General features: G+C 37.4%; 1 protein-coding gene across 1 annotated transcript; it reads right to left on the reverse strand.

The window, feature by feature from the left end:
- Positions 1-7,616: 7,616 nt before the first annotated feature.
- On the reverse strand, positions 7,617-10,175 carry LOC100376979 (peroxisomal coenzyme A diphosphatase NUDT7-like). Its single transcript, XM_085493496.1, has 2 exons — positions 9,909-10,175; positions 7,617-9,351 (listed from the first exon to the last, which is right to left on the reverse strand). Exon 2 carries the CDS (start codon positions 9,331-9,333, stop codon positions 8,626-8,628), a length of 708 nt encoding a protein of 235 aa, XP_085349622.1. The 5' UTR covers positions 9,334-9,351; positions 9,909-10,175; the 3' UTR covers positions 7,617-8,625.
- Positions 10,176-22,792: the final 12,617 nt, after the last annotated feature.

Consider the following 22,792-nt stretch of genomic DNA (forward strand, 5'->3'; position numbering starts at 1 on the left):
GTATTGTTGCAGTGCCGATCATCGAATCATTAGTTGGACTCGGCTGTCATTGAATCGACTCAACCATTAACATAAGACTCGCCATCTGTGACATGAGCTGACGGAACATAACAATGCACTGACGTCCGTCTTTATGGGAGAGATCACCTCTTATTTCACGCCGTAACTGGGATATGCCAACAGCATTATAAAAAAACATTCAGATTATAATACGTACCAAAATATAATATACACAGATAATATTTAACCTTAAAAATATGTCATTCCTCGCCATTTCCTATCCTAAATTTGGGAGTACTTCAGTTTATGAACGTGTTATAAATATATTTAAGAATATGTAATTAAGAGTCAGTCGGAAAAAAATGTGCTTGGCGAGAAAATGTACTCGGAGTCGCTCGAAAAATCCACGCAATATCACATCGTTCACTGCAGCCATCAGCGCTAAACCCGATAGGAGACATACTATCGTTGGCGGGATTGTTGAGATACACTCACACTCTATTACTAGGCTGCAATTTTGCGATTTTCTCGAAATTAAAATAATAGTGTCGTATTTATCACGTACGCTAAATCGCATGATTGTACGATGTCGCTTTTTTTTAAAGATATAACATTTTTGTGAAATAAACAAGTGAATAAATTAATCTAACTATTCATCTCAATTCTTCCAATTTCAAATAATTTTCTTCAAAGTTGCGTTCCCACTTTGTATTACGTGCATAACACCTCCTAGTGATTTCTTTTCTGGTCACCATGATAAATAATAAAATCGGTTAGGCAAAAAATTCGGAAACATTGAAGCGAGGCTGCATTTGACGAAAATAAGGTAATGGCGACCAATGACTAAATAAAAAATATTTGTGTTTATTGTTGCAAACGCTCGAGACTATTTGCATAATATTAGAATTCGACTTCAGGCTTTTGTTGGATACGATTACTCACGGACTGCACACAAACCCGAAGACACTATGAGGTTTGCAGGAGGTTCTCCGCAGGCCATGCACAGTGAGAATGCAAATTTATGGGTATATCAAACGCCCCCCATTCATTACCACGTGTTTCCAAGCACATTGTAACATATGTACCCCTTTCGTACGTATTAAATAAATTACAACTCTCCATATTATATATTTTTTATGTTATTTGTATCCAATCTACACGATGCTATACAAGAATATTGTGAATTAAAAAAATAGTTTTGGAAAAGTCACACACAAAAAAAAGAATCAATAATATCCCAGGTTTACCAATTTTTAGAATCAACTCTGTGTGTACTAATTTGCATATACTGAATTATCTGTGTATGACAGCGGGCGCAATGGTAAGACATACTTGTACATATCATGGTGAAATGTTGTATACACAGGTATTATGTCGATTAAAAATTCAAACATTTTTTTAAAAAAAAAACTGATAAAATTTGACTAGGTAATTTGGCATTTTCCCCGTCCGCAGGTAAAATTACTTAAACAGGAATTCTGTATTACGCCCCCCCCCAAAAAGTATACCGGAAGAGAATAAACACTGAAACTACATATATGCTAGTATTTGGTCATCAATGTTTGTCGTTTCCGAATTCTTGTTACGAATTCACAATACAGTTATGACCCATTGTGCTGTTTTGTTTATACTTTAATTTACGTTACGAACATATGGATGGTGCACAGATTTAATAGAAATACCCGACCTAGATTTTTCATTGGTGTGTTGTTTTTTACCTTTTTTCACAGTGGAATTCAGTTATTTTACGGGGGCGCCTGTATAAAATTGAGCTTGCATCGGCGGCAACATCGCATCACTGCTGTGCCAGGATATTGATAATGAAAACAACGTGTGTTTTAACACATATACACACTGGGTCACGGTTTTTATGTTTGATTGATCCCCGCATGACGTTACACTCAGTGGAGGAGACAAATAACAATTTACACACATGAACGCATTGCAGTTTGCCGCCTATAAAAAGCTGCGCGGGATTCAATAATGCCCTGCACCATTCGATCATGTGATCGTAAAGTAGCAACGGCCAGACAGGCAGTACTTTCTTTTACGTAGAAATGTACACCCGACCTAACCACTACTCAACCAAACAAACGATTATTAGTGTCCTACCAAATATTTGATCTAATTTTCTGAAAGTCAAATTCGTAGCGGGTATTGTGGAATGCAGTATGGGCTCAATATTTCTGCCAAAAAACCCACATTTTGAAATGCAATAATCTGAAATCACTGGAAAACTTTTTAACCTCATTATTATAACTGCCATTACATATCGTCTCGGATATACATGATAGTGACAAAAAAAATGACCATCAGTCGGCCATATTGAATTTGACTATGAAATAAATCATCTCTAAAAAACAGCTGCGAGCAAATTCTAATAGTAAGTCATCGTAGATAGGGTGAGAATTTGGCGACCCATCTGAGGTTTCTAACTTGCGAAAGTACTCGGAATCTCCAATCTGCAAGCAGATTTATTGGAATTTTTAGTACATAAATATTCTAATTAGAGCAAATGACTCGCCGTTATTTGGAAAATAGCACTACCGCTGTGACGATGGCATTTGACCCCGTGGGTTTATTATTTAAATGACTGTATATTTCAGATTTTATCAACCGACCCAGACTGATCACAACCTGTAGTCTGTTTGCCCGCCATTGAAATCCTCCGTATTTACACCACGTGACGTCACAAACAAACTGGGCTGCCAGGCACGGACTGTCCGTCATAAAAGGCTCAAGTTGTTTGACCGTGATTTTTATACACAGCTGAGAAGGATGATGAGAATTAAATTTCAATTGGCAAACCAGATTTACAAATTATGTATTTCATTTGAACATATTTTGAATAGTAACAGTTGAATAAACAATGTGTAAACTGTGAATAGAAACAAAAATAAGTCAAATCATGATTGAAACGTCAACATCTTGCTTTGAAATATATTATTTTTTAAACATTGGCCGTGAACCTCCCTGCTAGTCAATATTGCAAATGAAATTTTCAATGCAAACGCGAATCAAAATCTAAATCTCACTGCAAGTGAGAAACCTTTCTATCCTCAAACCCATTATGCTCGTGAAGAAGATATAACGTTCATTATTTTTAAGGCAGTCTCAATGCATATTGCTTACTGATCAACTTGATTTTACATCTCACGTATGGACAAAAAGTAATTCAATAAAACGGATGGATAACGAAGTAAGGTATTGGTAATTATGAAATCCGGCAGCTTTGGAGAGGGACTATATTTAGGAACTCTCCGCGCATTTTTTACTTATACTACAAATTATCACGAATCAGTACGCAAACACAACCAGCTGGAGTGCGAGTAGAAAATACAATCAAAGCGAATGAAATGCCGCGATACGACAGTATAGAGGGACTAGGACTTACACTTTCAAAACAACTAAATATTACGGACTAAGATAAATGGTTGGGGTAAAGTTAACGGCAGTCGAGATGCGACGTATGGAAGCTACGTGTGTGAAGTATATTGTTTTATTTTCACTTAATTCGAACGCGACCTTTTACAGTTACCACGCGTTAACGGCATTCTTGTATAAACAACTCAAACGGATACCAACGATCGCATAATATTCACTCAAACGACTCTGCCAGGTGTATTTGAAACTGACATCATCACCCAGCCCCGAGAGCCAATCACCGATGACTTTAATGTTTCGCGGCGATAATTAGGCGATAAAGAATCAGATGGCTAAATTTACGATTTCGTCATTGTCTGCCTGGGATCGGAAAATTGTTTTCCACCATTCCCTGTATGTTTTCTTATAATTTGCGAGGATTCCCCGAATAGTAATAACTAATTCGCACCAATTGAACACCAGCTGGCGCACTCCAAATAGCGTGCTTTGGTTGCTGGTTAAAATTACTCTGTAAAATGAATACTTCTAGAATACCCCCTTTCACAAAGTTGCGCCCCCTAGCAGCGATGCGAGTTGGTAAAATGAATGTATTTGCAGCACTTATATTATGTTATCTGTAGTCGCCCGTTTCATCACTAGCAGTCGCGATGAACAAGTATATAACAGGCTGTTCCACTGTTCCTGGTTTTCGATGAAAACCCCCCGCGGGGACGAGGTGCAAACTTTCTCAACTAATAATAGTCATTATTTTCAATCACGCGAGGCTGGCAATACATATTCGTGATCTTGACCAACAGAAACGCCATCATGCTAACTTTGAAATGTTTTTATATACGATACATTTCAACCTTGAACATATGCACAATAGTTTTGTTCGTTTCAAAGGCATTTATATCGGATGGAAATTGTGTTATCGGCTGGCTTAATATTACCCCAACGGATCGTATTTCTGTGAAAGATTGGTATTTTTGTCCAGATTTGTAGGAATCCGAAAAACGCGTTTCACAACTTGTCTCTTATTTAGTTTTATGCTGCATTCAAGATGGCGGCCCCCATATAGTAAATATCGTATTTATTTTATTATTACGTGTGCGTGGACCGCCACTACAAATATGCATATTAACGTTGTAATATACCGGGGCGAATACATCTTTTCAATGTCATTGTATTCAAAGTAGCGGATACAATTAGCAGTTCCTTCACGCGAATAATTTTTCCATGTGCGATTCTTTGCGGACAGGAAATTCGCGATCGGGCATACTGAACAAATCGGGAACTTCTTGCACGCTAGACAGTGGTGTTAAGTCATCGTCCGAATCAGAAACTGAGTCGCCATTATTACAATGATTCTTGCCCGGATTGGAACACCCTAACATACGTGTTATTTTGCGCGGACGTGACGATTTTCGTCTTGCAAGATTTTGCTCACCAAAATGTTCTCTTCATGCGAACGCACGAGTTTTCTTCGAACATTCAGAAGGACACGGAGATCGCCGTTTCAAACGAACGACGGCAGCCTTGGAAAGGGGACATCATTATTTCGACTACAGTTGACATATGAAATGATTTTAGTCAATCTTTTCATTGATCAACTGTGTCTCATTAGTGAATCTGTTAGGGTAATTCTGCAAAACGCATTAAAAACAACACACAAACCAACCTACTTCTCTCTATAATCTATACGAAATTTCTATTGTCCGGCGAATGGGCCAAGTATATTCTAATGGTTAAAGGGCGGTGGCCGTCGCGCCGCGTCCTGTTCGATATGGGACTCTTAGCGACGTACACAACGCGTGTAAAATACATTGTTTATTTACTTGAAATTCGAACAAGCGCTGCGTGACGACCACCACCCTTAACTCGATTATCTTAGTTGAGTTATTTGTTTAATTGTGATACATCTGATACATTTCTCTGAAATAACAACACGTGTGTTAGGCACATGTGATGCGTGTATGGCGTCGTTGGGGCTAAGTATATTTTATTGGACATCAGACGGACCAATGCCGATGAGGGCAGTATGACTAACTGAAAGACGGAAACGGAAATAAATTCGGTGGACCACAGACTATATCGAGACACAAGTTCAGCGTACTAAAGTTGTATTGTCGGCAAAACTTTAGATGAAAGCCATCTCAATTTTGAGTAATTTGGCTGAAAATTAAATCTGAAAGTTATGGTGCTCGCGAGTTATGCAGATCGGAGGTTGGTAAATTGTGTCGTTTATCGACTAACTTGATTTTTTTGTCCTCACTACTGTAACAATAAACCACATCATGTATTGCCAGTGTTCGGATTCTGTCCCGGGAGGGCGCTACACAACCAACTTAGGAAGTACGCAATGTTCCAAGTTCGCTCGCACGCATAGTAACACGTGTAAAATAGTCGCCATGCAAATTCGAAAGAAGGCAAGACCTATGCAAGAAACAACACAAGAGTTCGGTGTACATCCCCGATGTTTCACATCGAATATTGATTTTGTAATGTAATCCAGCTTTTCCATCCGTCTACCGATTGTCAATTCGGTGACTTGATGCCACCCCAAGATGCTAGATACTCAATCATGATCATAACTACTCGGTGATGTTCGGCTAAAGTGAATCCAAGGCAGATATCTCTGCTCTAATCTCACGGCTGCCACATTCACGACAGACCGAGTACACGTATTACTCGACAAACACAAGAACGATCTATACAGATTCCCTCATGAAAATCAATGTTCACGACACGGTGAACCCCTTGTACATACTAAGTGATGACACGAAAACATTTTCATCACAACAGTATCAAATAAATTCATTGAAGGACGAGTTGGACGGACAGACCTGTGTATTATTGCTACTACACGTGTATTACGTGTGACGAACTCAGTGATACTTTGTCGCCGTGGATGGCGCTCTAAAACGCCTACCACTCCACCGTTGCCACTTTGTATTACTAGTATACACAAAACACCTCCCATTGGTTATTGTGATCACCGTAAGAAGTGAAAAATCAGTTGGTATGGCAACAAATCCTGAACTACTTGATATAGAAACGAGGTAGTAGTGTTCAATCAAAAATAAATCAGTGAGGGCATTTTGATGTTCACGTGACTTAGTATACGCTTTTAGAAGAGCCTGTTAAATAGATGATTTTCCGTTCACTGCGAGATCTCGCGTAGGGCGTGAAAGGCGCGGCCGCAAAAATAAATTGATTGAATTTTTCACTTCATTTTTCTACATCTCAATACGAAATTGTCGATCTTTCAAAGGGGGATAAGGCGTTGAGATACCCTTACTTCATCAAAAAAGACAATCATCAAATGCGTACACCCCAACAAATACTTTCGCATTCGTCGAATTTCATACTATATTCCATTTCTTGATAGGATTTTGCAGGAACGTTGACTGTATACATAACAAAGCCCCAGTGATGCATATAGGGTCAGTTTACTAACATAAGTGGAATGTAGCATTAACTGTTTGGAATATCAATTCAGCTGCACTCACTCACAGTTCATGAATTAGTGATTTGTATTTCTGTTATTGAAGTGCTAAATAGTGTTCTACGAGAGGTCTACCCAAGGCACATGTACACTAAGTATCAAAGCAATCAGATTTTCAAGGAGAAGTCGAAAAAAGTAAAAAGTTGACGCGGACGACGGACAATCACTTATATAAGAAACGGTTATTTTCCAAACAAATTCTCCTGAAGTAATTTGATTATCAAACATAGATTCACGGAAGAATTGTTTTTGTTCAAAAAGTTTTCGATAAAATATCAAGAGTTTATATAACGACATGTACCGCCAGAGATAATACCCAACGGTGCCAACGTGAAATCGCGCCCTCTACCGTAATATAGCGTGTATCTGAACAAAAAGACCAGAAAATTGTATTTTAGGCCATGCTTATCTCGGAAACCATTTGCGTATGAGGTCACCATCTATTCAAAAGTTTTAACCTCAAAACTTCATTGCCGAACACCTCAACAAAACAAACGAGACGAGTAGAAAATGCAACTGTTTAAAAATTCTGTTCCACAATACCGCTTACTGGCTAGCGACATTAGAACATATATAAAGCGGTAGGGCCGTCGCCTGCGCACGCGCTGGAATATGATGATAACACACGATATAAACGCAAAGGCTCATGGGTAGACGCTTGTTTATAAACAATGACACGCTATGGCCATCTGACGCATGCGCAGGTGACAACTCCCCCGCTTTAAATAATTATTACGCACATTAATTCTTTATAGAAAATGTTATTTACAATGAAGATCTTTTTTCATATGAAATTCGAATTGAATGCGAGGGTAAGTGATCACTGTCGGTCAGGAAAATAAATACTCATTTCATGCTAATTAATTAGTAAAACCGTGATTATTAGTTCATTACAGTGAGTAACACAATTGTCTGGTAACACTAACACATATTGTGCAGATTCTGACTTGTACTTATTTTAAAATGCTCTTTATAAACTAGTTTCAACAAAAACATATGCTAAATTGACAGATGATACTAGCGCTAAATTGGCTCTGGCTGTGGAGTCTTTCGTCTTCACTGAAAATATTATAATAAAGGTACATGTACACTGAAAAAATTGTTATATTATTAGCGTTGTTAATCAACCTACCTAATTTTAAATAGATATTATGAATATGATTTTCGCTGGCGTATGTGCCAGCTGTTTTGTTCATCCCAAAGTCAAATAAAATCATTAAAGGGCGGCGGGCGTCAGTGCGTGTTCGAATATTATGTAAACACGCGTTGTGTACGTCGCTATGAGTTTAATATCAAACCCTTAAAGATTATGCACTACGTGATTGTTCCCACATTCCCCTAAAATTGACTATAATTGATTTGCTTAGTAACGCGAGATTGACAGATTGTAAACAATTTTGTTATTTTATAAATGTCTGATCCAAAATTCTGGATGATAATGCGCAAATACTCTTATAACATTATTATATATCAAAACCCATCGTTTCACTTGCAACATTCAGTACATAAGTTTACATTATTTGTTTTAGAATCAATTATAACTGCGTTATAATCGCCTAAGTAAAGAATCTAGTCAATTAATTGAGCTTACTCGTGTTTGCTTGCGTGAATTACCCAATTATCAGTATATGATAATATTAAAGTGGGATGGCGACACAGTGTTGCCATTTTTTTGTTTTTAAGTGTTGTAACTTTCAAATTAGTTCGAAAGGTGACATCGAAATACTGTTTGATCTGAACATGTTTTTTTATGATTATTGATGTTTCTTTTCAAATGGGTTCTTGTTAAACGCTCGTGCATACATATTGTATACATGTTTCACAATATCTTGTGGGTCATCGGATGTACAACCTTGATTAAACTCCTTAAAATCAGGAGAACGATCAAAAATATAAGAAGCCAACATAATAGAAATCCATGCAGTGATCCCAGATGGCGTGTACGTTTCACCGTTGTCTTTGTACTTGAAATATACATTACTACCACGATTTCCATAGAGGGGGACTTGTCTGATGCAATGTATGTTCTTTTTCGATAAGAAATTAACAAGTGGCATACTGAACACGTGAGACACTTCACTTCTGTTAGGTACAGGTTCAAATCGACTGTCAATGAATCCGATGACAGGTGCAACAGAGTTCAAATCGTTTGTGAGGCACGGAGTGGCTTGCACGATACTTTTAACGCTGTCCTTTGGCAAACCGATCTCTTCCCCTGCTTCTCTCAACGCAGTCTCTGTCAAATTAGCATCCGAGTCATTCGCCTTACCACCGGGAAACGTGACTTCACCGCCATGTGAACGTAGATGTGCAGCACGAACAGTGAATAAAACGCGTAGATCATCATGTCTGAAAAACAATGGCACCAGCACAGCAGACTTTGGAGGATTCAAATCTTCAATCCACCTTGCAATATCTGGATTGTATACGTTCTTCAGTTTCCTTGCAATTCGACTAACCATATTTAGAGCACTTGCAACCTGGAATATTTTAACACATACAATCAATAAAGTCCATGTAAATTACATAGTTCCCTCGTCACAAACTGTGAAAATTCCTCCATGAGGAAAAATGCAAGTCAGTACAAAAATATACACTAGACACAATGGCCGACGAGATCTCGTTTAGAACGAGAGAGCCACGAGACTTGTCCCTTGAGTAGTGTTCGTTCTTTCCTGTCATCGCGTTCGGTGTTCCAAATCCCATGGTTTAATACAAGGGAATATAATACGAAGTGTGAATGCAACTTTAAGCTGTACATTGTACACTGATTCACTTGCAAGCGAAAGAAAAAGATGGCTGTGAGATTGCATCCCGGTCTCAAGAGTTCTTCAGAATAGCGTAGCCGTTGAATTTTTTGTCAACAATACAACTAATCAGTTCTGCGCATGCGTATGAATGACCAAGGTCGCAGTGACCGACGTTCGAGTATTATTATTCATGGCACTGTGGGAGAGAGACATGTCCTGAAATATAAATGCAAACATTGTATGTCGGCACGTAAAATATTGATCATTATAGTTATGTTGTATAGTACCTCTTGCTGATTGATGATCCGGGTGTATGCGGGCGTGGAATAATAAAATTGCTGAAGCGCCTTTTGAATCACTGTTCATGTATCAACGACGAAGACGTCGACCTGCCTCAATGTACTGTGATCACGGACTGCTATGTCAAGGAGATAGAGAACTGATATACCGACATTCCCTTATATAATCTGCTTATATAAATCATAGTGTACTGCGACCATGTAGAGTCATGTATGTAGTACGTGTCGTCCATTCGTCAACCTTTCGTCCTACTATAAGATGCCCTCAACGCTGGACTTTGATTCAGTCACCCTATTGAAAGGTGGATATTGTTGACCGAGTTGAACTAATTTCTACACAATATAATATTATACCATTTCGTGATGCACATATGTCATTACGTGATGCACATATATCAATACGTGATGCACATATGTCATTATGTCACAGTGTAAGGCCTGCTTTATCGCAAATGAGAGGGCAACCCACATAACTCACACTGGACAGGGGGTTCTTTCACTGCTAGTATGGGGTAGACAAGACAATAGTACTTATTGGAAATGAAATACACATACACCAAAATATTAAGTTAAAGCTCCTGGCTTCAATACCTCTGAAAATAATTACAAGAAATAAAGCACAGAAAAATACAATGAACAAAGTCACTAAAATAGGGGATTGCTTAGGGAATTGTGCATTGGTGATAACTCACAGTTCCAGGATGTATTATTGGACGACAGTCAATGGCTTCTGCAACACAACAACGGAGAAATACAGGAATCATGCTTGCAGAGGAACACTGGTATTCTGGAGGGCACCGCTGAAGCAGGAGATCGCAGAGCAGCTCATACTCGTCTCACAGAATGGTGGTTGTCGCCTGTAATATCGTATCGTGGCAGAACACACAGAAAAGCAAGTTGAAATGAACGACCCCAAACTGTCCTCAGTCTGTCCAATTTATAGGCAGTGACACCACCTTGGTTTCCACATGAGCCAATCAGAATGTAATCTTGCTAGCAGGTGCGTCACGTAGGCAACTCAGTAGATCAAAAACATCGATTCCGATTCTCCTTCCAAAGTTGTAAACAACATTTGTTATGTAAATTACAAGCACACCTGTTAGAACCCACTGTCCTTCCAGAGTCGAAAATAAGTATGACCTGTCAATCACCTTTATGACAGTTATCACAATACACACCGTTTCTTCCCATGATTCCATGCACACTTCTATTTGCAGGGTTTGAGGTAATATGACAAAAACATAAAATAAGGGATGCTGACACATTACGTGATGCACATATATCAATACGTGATGCACATATGTCATCACGTGATGTACATATATCAATTCACGATGCAGGTATATCATTACGAGTTTTACATATATATTTACAGTTGTGGTCACATTTAAATATTAAGATTTAGCGAGTTTTTACATCAAAATAGGCGCCAGTATACCGTATTCCATCAGATCACATCCCATAATTGAGTGCATAAGTACGATGATGGTTGTATGTGTACCAACTTTTAACATAAGTGCCAACCTGCAATAATCACATTCGAACTCACTCACCGCGGATCTTCCACCAACTCACATTTTCACCCATCAACAAAAAAAATCTTCCAACGGTCAATAGCAATTATTCCTTCGAAAATTCAAAGTTTGGCCAGCAAGAATTATTGCATGAAACACGAGGAAAATAGCAATGGACAAATTGTCAATTTTCGCATTTTGTCAACAAAGTGTATCGATTTGTTATCTGTTGTTTATCAATATTATTGTTGATAACTCAAGTGGAACTTTCAATAATATTGTTGGAGGTCCATGTGGAACCCCAAATAATATTGTTGGTGGTCCGTGCGGAACTTTCAATATTATTGTTGGTGATCCGTGTGGAACCCTAAATAATATTGTTGGAGGTCCGTGTGGAACCCTAAATAATATTGTTGGTGGTCCGTGCGGAACTTTCAACAATATTGTTGGTGGTCCGTGTGGAACCCTAAATAATATTGTTGGTGGTCCGTGTGGAACCCTAAATAATATTGTTGGAGGTCCGTGTGGAACCCTAAATAATATTGTTGGTGGTCCATGTATTACCCTAAATAATATTGTTGGTGGTCCGTGTGGAACTCTCATTAATATTGTTGCAGGTCCGTGTCAAACTCTCAATAAAATTGTTTGTAGTCCATGTGACCTTCTCAATAATATTGTTCATGGTTCATGTGACCTTCTCAATAATACTGTTCATGGTTCATGTCTACCTCTCAATAATATTGTTTCTAGTCCATGTGACCTTCTCAATAATATTGTTCATGGTTCATGTCTACCTCTCAATAATATTGTGTGTGGTCCATGTGACCTTCTCAATAATATTGTTTGTGGTCCATGTCTACCTCTCAATAATATTGTTCGTGGTTCATGTCTACCTCTCAATAATATTGTTTGTGGTCCATGTGACCTTCTTAATAATATTGTTCATGAGTCATGTGACCTTCTCAGTGATATTGGTCGTGGTCCATGTGACCTTCTCAATAATATTGTTCGTGGTCCATGTCACCTTCTTAATAATATTGTTGGTGGTCCATGTGACCTTCTCAATAATATTGCTCATGGTTCATGTCAACCTCTCAATAATATTGTCTGTGGTCCAAGTGACCTTCTCAATAATATTGTTCATTGTTCGTTTCAACCTCTCAATAATATTGTTCGTGGTTCATGTGACCTTCTTAATAATATTGTTCGTGGTTCATGTCTACCTCTCAATAATATTGCGTGTGGTCCATGTGACCTTCTCAATAATATTGTTCATGGTTCATGTCTACCTCTCAATAATATTGTTCGTGGTCCATGTGACCTTCTCAAAAATATTGTTCGTGGTCCATGTGACCTTCTTAATAATATTGTTCGTGGTCTATGTGACCTTCTTAATAATATTGTTCGTGGTCTATGTGACCTTCTTAATAATACTGTTCGTGGTTCATGTCTACCTCTCAATAATATTGTTTGTGGTCCATGTGACCTTCTTAATAATATTGTTCATGAGTCATTTGACCTTCTCAGTGATATTGGTCGTGGTCCATGTGACCTTCTCAATAATATTGTTCGTGGTCCATGTGACCTTCTTAATAATATTGTTGGTGGTCCATGTGACCTTCTCAATAATATTGCTCATGGTTCATGTCAACCTCTCAATCATATTGTCTGTGGTCCAAGTGACCTTCTCAATAATATTGTTCATGGTTCGTTTCAACCTCTAAATAATATTGTTCGTGGTCCATGAGACCTTCTTAATAATATTGTTCATGGTTCATGTCTACCTCTCAATAATATTGTGTGTGGTCCATGTGACCTTCTCAATAATATTGTTTGTGGTCCATGTCTACCTCTCAATAATATTGTTCATGGTTCATGTCTACCTCTCAAAAATATTGTTTGTGGTCCATGTGACCTTCTTAATAATATTGTTCATGAGTCATGTTACCTTCTCAGTGATATTGGTCGTGGTCCATGTGACCTTCTCAATAATATTGTTCGTGGTTCATGTCTACCTCTCAATAATATTGTTCGTGGTCCATGTGACCTTCTCAAAAATATTGTTCGTGGTCCATGTCACCTTCTTAATAATATTGTTCGTGGTCCATGTGACCTTCTCAATAATATTGCTCATGGTTCATGTCAACCTCTCAATAATATTGTCTGTGGTCCAAGTGACCTTCTCAATAATATTGTTCATGGTTCGTTTCAACCTCTCAATAATATTGTTCGTGGTTCATGTGACCTTCTTAATAATATTGTTCGTGGTTCATGTCTACCTCTCAATAATATTGTGTGTGGTCCATGTGACCTTCTCAATAATATTGTTCATGGTTCATGTCTACCTCTCAATAATATTGTTCGTGGTCCATGTGACCTTCTCAAAAATATTGTTCGTGGTCCATGTGACCTTCTTAATAATATTGTTCGTGGTCTATGTGACCTTCTTAATAATATTGTTCGTGGTCTATGTGACCTTCTTAATAACACTGTTCGTGGTTCATGTCTACCTCTCAATAATATTGTTTGTGGTCCATGTGACCTTCTTAATAATATTGTTCATGAGTCATGTGACCTTCTCAGTGATATTGGTCGTGGTCCATGTGACCTTCTCAATAATATTGTTCGTGGTCCATGTCACCTTCTTAATAATATTGTTGGTGGTCCATGTGACCTTCTCAATAATATTGCTCATGGTTCATTTCAACCTCTCAATCATATTGTCTGTGGTCCAAGTGACCTTCTCAATAATATTGTTCATGGTTCGTTTCAACCTCTAAATAATATTGTTCGTGGTCCATGAGACCTTCTTAATAATATTGTTCATGGTTCATGTCTACCTCTCAATAATATTGTGTGTGGTCCATGTGACCTTCTCAATAATATTGTTTGTGGTCCATGTCTACCTCTCAATAATATTGTTCATGGTTCATGTCTACCTCTCAATAATATTGTTTGTGGTCCATGTGACCTTCTTAATAATATTGTTCATGAGTCATGTTACCTTCTCAGTGATATTGGTCGTGGTCCATGTGACCTTCTCAATCATATTGTTCGTGGTTCATGTCTACCTCTCAATAATATTGTTCGTGGTCCATGTGACCTTCTCAAAAATATTGTTCGTGGTCCATGTCACCTTCTTAATAATATTGTTCGTGGTCCATGTGACCTTCTCAATAATATTGCTCATGGTTCATGTAAAATTCTCAATAATATTGTCTGTGGTCCAAGTGACCTTCTCAATAATATTGTTCATGGTTCGTTTCAACCTCTCAATAATATTGTTCGTGGTTCATGTGACCTTCTTAATAATATTGTTTGTGGTTCATGTCTACCTCTCAATAATATTGTGTGTGGTCCATGTGACCTTCTCAATAATATTGTTCATGGTTCATGTCTACCTCTCAATAATATTGTTCGTGGTCCATGTGACCTTCTCAAAAATATTGTTCGTGGTCCATGTGACCTTCTTAATAATATTGTTCGTGGTCTATGTGACCTTCTTAATAATATTGTTCGTGGTCTATGTGACCTTCTTAATAACACTGTTCGTGGTTCATGTCTACCTCTCAATAATATTGTTTGTGGTCCATGTGACCTTCTTAATAATATTGTTCATGAGTCATGTGACCTTCTCAGTGATATTGGTCGTGGTCCATGTGACCTTCTCAATAATATTGTTCGTGGTCCATGTCACCTTCTTAATAATATTGTTGGTGGTCCATGTGACCTTCTCAATAATATTGCTCATGGTTCATTTCAACCTCTCAATCATATTGTCTGTGGTCCAAGTGACCTTCTCAATAATATTGTTCATGGTTCGTTTCAACCTCTAAATAATATTGTTCGTGGTCCATGAGACCTTCTTAATAATATTGTTCATGGTTCATGTCTACCTCTCAATAATATTGTGTGTGGTCCATGTGACCTTCTCAATAATATTGTTTGTGGTCCATGTCTACCTCTCAATAATATTGTTCATGGTTCATGTCTACCTCTCAATAATATTGTTTGTGGTCCATGTGACCTTCTTAATAATATTGTTCATGAGTCATGTTACCTTCTCAGTGATATTGGTCGTGGTCCATGTGACCTTCTCAATCATATTGTTCGTGGTTCATGTCTACCTCTCAATAATATTGTTCGTGGTCCATGTGACCTTCTCAAAAATATTGTTCGTGGTCCATGTCACCTTCTTAATAATATTGTTCGTGGTCCATGTGACCTTCTCAATAATATTGCTCATGGTTCATGTCAAATTCTCAATAATATTGTCTGTGGTCCAAGTGACCTTCTCAATAATATTGTTCATGGTTCGTTTCAGCCTCTCAATAATATTGTTCGTGGTTCATGTGACCTTCTTAATAATATTGTTTGTGGTTCATGTCTACCTCTCAATAATATTGTGTGTGGTCCATGTGACCTTCTCAATAATATTGTTCATGGTTCATGTCTACCTCTCAATAATATTGTTCGTGGTCCATGTGACCTTCTCAAAAATATTGTTCGTGGTCCATGTGACCTTCTTAATAATATTGTTCGTGGTCCATGTGACCTTCTTAATAATATTGTTCGTGGTCTATGTGACCTTCTTAATAATATTGTTCGTGGTCTATGTGACCTTCTTAATAACACTGTTCGTGGTTCATGTCTACCTCTCAATAATATTGTTTGTGGTCCATGTGACCTTCTTAATAATATTGTTCATGAGTCATGTGACCTTCTCAGTGATATTGGTCGTGGTCCATGTGACCTTCTCAATAATATTGTTCGTGGTCCATGTCACCTTCTTAATAATATTGTTGGTGGTCCATGTGACCTTCTCAATAATATTGCTCATGGTTCATTTCAACCTCTCAATCATATTGTCTGTGGTCCAAGTGACCTTCTCAATAATATTGTTCATGGTTCGTTTCAACCTCTAAATAATATTGTTCGTGGTCCATGAGACCTTCTTAATAATATTGTTCATGGTTCATGTCTACCTCTCAATAATATTGTGTGTGGTCCATGTGACCTTCTCAATAATATTGTTTGTGGTCCATGTCTACCTCTCAATAATATTGTTCATGGTTCATGTCTACCTCTCAATAATATTGTTTGTGGTCCATGTGACCTTCTTAATAATATTGTTCATGAGTCATGTTACCTTCTCAGTGATATTGGTCGTGGTCCATGTGACCTTCTCAATCATATTGTTCGTGGTTCATGTCTACCTCTCAATAATATTGTTCGTGGTCCATGTGACCTTCTCAAAAATATTGTTCGTGGTCCATGTCACCTTCTTAATAATATTGTTCGTGGTCCATGTGACCTTCTCAATAATATTGCTCATGGTTCATGTCAACTTCTCAATAATATTGTCTGTGGTCCAAGTGACCTTCTCAATAATATGGTTCATGGTTCGTTTCAACCTCTCAATAATATTGTTCGTGGTTCATGTGACCTTCTTAATAATATTGTTTGTGGTTCATGTCTACCTCTCAATAATATTGTGTGTGGTCCATGTGACCTTCTCAATAATATTGTTTGTGGTCCATGTCTACCTCTCAATAATATTGTTCATGGTTCATGTCTACCTCTCAATAATATTGTTTGTGGTCCATGTGACCTTCTTAATAATATTGTTCATGAGTCATGTTACCTTCTCAGTGATATTGGTCGTGGTCCATGTGACCTTCTCAATCATATTGTTCGTGGTTCATGTCTACCTCTCAATAATATTGTTCGTGGTCCATGTGACCTTCTCAAAAATATTGTTCGTGGTCCATGTCACCTTCTTAATAATATTGTTCGTGGTCCATGTGACCTTCTCAATAATATTGCTCATGGTTCATGTCAACTTCTCAATAATATTGTCTGTGGTCCAAGTGACCTTCTCAATAATATTGTTCATGGTTCGTTTCAACCTCTCAATAATATTGTTCGTGGTTCATGTGACCTTCTTAATAATATTGTTTGTGGTTCATGTCTACCTCTCAATAATATTGTGTGTGGTCCATGTGACCTTCTCAATAATATTGTTCATGGTTTATGTCTACCTCTCAATAATATTGTTCGTGGTCCATGTGACCTTCTCAAAAATATTGTTCGTGGTCCATGTGACCTTCTTAATAATATTGTTCGTGGTCCATGTGACCTTCTTAATAATATTGTTCGTGGTCTATGTGACCTTCTTAATAATATTGTTCGTGGTCTATGTGACCTTCTTAATAACACTGTTCGTGGTTCATGTCTACCTCTCAATAATATTGTTTGTGGTCCATGTGACCTTCTTAATAATATTGTTCATGAGTCATGTGACCTTCTCAGTGATATTGGTCGTGGTCCATGTGACCTTCTCAATAATATTGTTCGTGGTCCATGTCACCTTCTTAATAATATTGTTGGTGGTCCATGTGACCTTCTCAATAATATTGCTCATGGTTCATTTCAACCTCTCAATCATATTGTCTGTGGTCCAAGTGACCTTCTCAATAATATTGTTCATGGTTCGTTTCAACCTCTAAATAATATTGTTCGTGGTCCATGAGACCTTCTTAATAATATTGTTCATGGTTCATGTCTACCTCTCAATAATATTGTGTGTGGTCCATGTGACCTTCTCAATAATATTGTTTGTGGTCCATGTCTACCTCTCAATAATATTGTTCATGGTTCATGTCTACCTCTCAATAATATTGTTTGTGGTCCATGTGACCTTCTTAATAATATTGTTCATGAGTCATGTTACCTTCTCAGTGATATTGGTCGTGGTCCATGTGACCTTCTCAATCATATTGTTCGTGGTTCATGTCTACCTCTCAATAATATTGTTCGTGGTCCATGTGACCTTCTCAAAAATATTGTTCGTGGTCCATGTCACCTTCTTAATAATATTGTTCGTGGTCCATGTGACCTTCTCAATAATATTGCTCATGGTTCATGTCAACTTCTCAATAATATTGTCTGTGGTCCAAGTGACCTTCTCAATAATATTGTTCATGGTTCGTTTCAACCTCTCAATAATATTGTTCGTGGTTCATGTGACCTTCTTAATAATATTGTTTGTGGTTCATGTCTACCTCTCAATAATATTGTGTGTGGTCCATGTGACCTTCTCAATAATATTGTTCATGGTTCATGTCTACCTCTCAATAATATTGTTCGTGGTCCATGTGACCTTCTCAAAAATATTGTTCGTGGTCCATGTGACCTTCTTAATAATATTGTTCGTGGTCTATGTGACCTTCTTAATAATATTGTTCGTGGTCTATGTGACCTTCTTAATAATACTGTTCGTGGTTCATGTCTACCTCTCAATAATATTGTTTGTGGTCCATGTGACCTTCTTAATAATATTGTTCATGAGTCATGTGACCTTCTCAGTGATATTGGTCGTGGTCCATGTGACCTTCTCAATAATATTGTTCGTGGTCCATGTCACCTTCTTAATAATATTGTTGGTGGTCCATGTGACCTTCTCAATAATATTGCTCATGGTTCATGTCAACCTCTCAATCATATTGTCTGTGGTCCAAGTGACCTTCTCAATAATATTGTTCATGGTTCGTTTCAACCTCTAAATAATATTGTTCGTGGTCCATGAGACCTTCTTAATAATATTGTTCATGGTTCATGTCTACCTCTCAATAATATTGTGTGTGGTCCATGTGACCTTCTCAATAATATTGTTTGTGGTCCATGTCTACCTCTCAATAATATTGTTCATGGTTCATGTCTACCTCTCAATAATATTGTTTGTGGTCCATGTTACCTTCTCAGTGATATTGGTCGTGGTCTATGTGACCTTCTCAATAATATTGTTCGTGGTTCATGTCTACCTCTCAATAATATTGTGTGTGGTCCTTGTGACCTTCTCAATAATATTGCTCATGGTTCATGTCAACCTCTCAATGATATTGTCTGTGGTCCAAGTGACCTTCTCAATAATATTGTTCATGGTTCGTTTCAACCTTTCAATAATATTGTTCGTGGTTCATGTGACCTTCTTAATAATATTGTTCGTGGTTCATGTCTTCCTCTCAATAATATTGTGTGTGGTCCATGTGACCTTCTCAATAATATTGTTCATGGTTCATGTCTACCTCTCAATAATATTGTTCGTGGTCCATGTGACCTTTTCAAAAATATTGTTCGTGGTCCATGTGACCTTTTTAATAATATTGTTCGTGGTCTATGTGACCTTCTTAATAATATTGTTCGTGGTCTATGTGACCTTCTTAATAATACTGTTCGTGGTTCATGTCTACCTCTCATTATTATTGTTCGTGGTCCATGAGACCTTCTTTATAATATTGTTCGTGGTCTATGTGACCTTCTTAATAATATTGTTCGTGGTCTATGTGACCTTCTTAATAATATTGTTCGTGGTCTATGTGACCTTCTTAATAATACTGTTCGTGGTTCATGTCTACCTCTCAATAATATTGTTTGTGGTCAATGTGACCTTCTTAATAATATTGTTCGTGGTTCATGTCAACTTCTCAATAATATTGTTCATGAGTCATGTCTACCTCTCCATGATATTGTTCATGGTTCATGTGACCTTCTCAATAATATTGTTCGTGGTTCATGTCTACCTCTCAATATTATTGTTCATAGTTCATGTCAACCTCTCAATAATATTGTTTGTGGTCCATGTGACCTTCTCACTAATATTGTTCATGGTTCATGTCAACCTCTCAATAATATTGTTTGTTGTCCATGTGACCTTCTCAATAATATTGTTTATGGTTCATGTCAACCTCTCAATAATGTTGTTCGTGGTCATGTGATCTTCTCACTAATATTGTTCATAGTTCGTTTCAACCTCTAAATAATATTGTTCGTGGTCCATGAGACCATCTTAATAATATTGTTCATGGTTCATGTCTACCACTCAATAATATTGTTCCTGGTTCATGTCTACCTCTCAATAAAATTGTTTGTGGTCCATGTGACTTTCTTAATAATATTGTTCATGAGTCATGTGACCTTCTCAGTGATATTGGTCGTGGTCCATGTGACCTTCTTAATAATATTGCTCATGGTTCATGTCTACCTCTCAATAATATTGTGTGTGATCCACGTGACCTTCTCAATAATATTGTTCGTGGTCCTTGTCACCTTCTTAATAATATTGTCTGTGGTCCAAGTGACCTTCTCAATAATATTGTTCATGGTTCGTTTCAGCCTCTCAATAATATTGTTCGTGGTTCATGTGACCTTCTTAATAATATTGTTCGTGGTTCATGTCTACCTCTCAATAATATTGTTTGTGGTCCATGTGACCTTCGTAATAATATTGTTCGTGGTTCATGTCAACTTCTCAATAATATTGTTCATGAGTCATGTCTACCTCTCCATGATATTGTTCATGGTTCATGTGACCTTCTCAATAATATTGTTCGTGGTTCATGTTTACCTCTCAATATTATTGTTCATGTCAACCTCTCAATAATATTGTTCGTAGTCCATGTGACGTTCTCAAAAATATTGTTAATGGTTCATGTCTACCTCTAATATTATTGTTCATGAGTCATGTCAACCTCTCAATAATATTGTTTGTGGTACATGTGACCTTCTTAATAATATTGTTCATGGTTCATGTCAACCTCTCTATAATATTGTTCGTGGTTCATGTCTACCTCTCAATAATATTGTTCATAGTTCATGTCAACCTCTCAATAATATTGTTTGTGGTCCATGTGACCTTCTCAATAATATTGTTTATGGTTCATGTCAACCTCTCAATAATGTTGTTCGTGGTCATGTGATCTTCTCACTAATATTGTTCATAGTTCGTTTCAACCTCTAAATAATATTGTTCGTGGTCCATGAGACCATCTTAATAATATTGTTCATGGTTCATGTCTACCACTCAATAATATTGTTCCTGGTTCATGTCTACCTCTCAATAAAATTGTTTGTGGTCCATGTGACTTTCTTAATAATATTGTTCATGAGTCATGTGACCTTCTCAGTGATATTGGTCGTGGTCCATGTGACCTTCTTAATAATATTGCTCATGGTTCATGTCTACCTCTCAATAATATTGTGTGTGATCCACGTGACCTTCTCAATAATATTGTTCGTGGTCCATGTCACCTTCTTAATAATATTGTCTGTGGTCCAAGTGACCTTCTCAATAATATTGTTCATGGTTCGTTTCAGCCTCTCAATAATATTGTTCGTGGTTCATGTGACCTTCTTAATAATATTGTTCGTGGTTCATGTCTACCTCTCAATAATATTGTTTGTGGTCCATGTGACCTTCGTAATAATATTGTTCGTGGTTCATGTCAACTTCTCAATAATATTGTTCATGAGTCATGTCTACCTCTCCATGATATTGTTCATGGTTCATGTGACCTTCTCAATAATATTGTTCGTGGTTCATGTTTACCTCTCAATATTATTGTTCATGTCAACCTCTCAATAATATTGTTCGTAGTCCATGTGACGTTCTCAAAAACATTGTTAATGGTTCATGTCTACCTCTAATATTATTGTTCATGAGTCATGTCTACCTCTCAATAATATTGTTTGTGGTCCATGTGACCTTCTTAATAATATTGTTCATGGTTCATGTCAACCTCTCTATAATATTGTTCGTGGTCCATGTGACCTTCTCAATATATTGTTCATGTCTACCTCTCAATACTATGTTTTGTGGTCCATGTAACCTTATCGCTAATATTGTTCATCAGTCATGACAATCTCTCAATAATATTGTCTGTGGTCCAAGTGACCTTCTCAATAATATTGTTCATGGTTCGTTTCAGCCTCTCAATAATATTGCTCGTGGTTCATGTCAACTTCTCAATAATATTGTTTGTGGTCCATGTGACCTTCTTAATAATATTGTTCATGAGTCATGTGACCTTCTCAGTGATATTGGTCGTGGTTCATGTGACCTTCTTAATAATATTGTTCGTGGTTCATGTCTACCTCTCAATAATATTGTGTGTGGTCCATGTGACCTTCTCAATAATATTGTTCATGAATCGTTTCAACTTCTCAATAATATTGTTCATGAGTCATGTCTACCTCTCAATAATATTGTTCCTGGTCCATGTGACCTTCTTAATAATATTGCTCATGGTTCATGTCTACCTCTCAATAATATTGTGTGTTGTCCATGTGACCTTCTCAATAATATTGTTCGTGGTCCATGTCACCTTCTTAATAACATTGTTCGTGGTCCATATGAGCTTCTCAATAATATTGCTCATGGTTCATGTCTACCTCTCAATAATATTGTGTGTGGTCCATGTGACCTTCTCAATAATATTGTTCGTGGTCCATGTCACCTTCTTAATAATATTGTTCGTGGTCCATATGACCTTCTCAATAATATTATTCATGGGTCATGTC

Source organism: Saccoglossus kowalevskii, chromosome 19, assembly GCF_978046115.1.
Source record: "Saccoglossus kowalevskii chromosome 19, keSacKowa6.1, whole genome shotgun sequence".
Taxonomy (NCBI): Eukaryota; Metazoa; Hemichordata; class Enteropneusta; family Harrimaniidae; genus Saccoglossus; species Saccoglossus kowalevskii.

Excerpts from the sequence above, each read along its gene's own strand:
- LOC100376979 (XM_085493496.1), bottom strand. The coding sequence starts at position 9,333 with ATGGTTAGTCGAATTGCAAGGAAACTGAAGAACGTATACAATCCAGAT.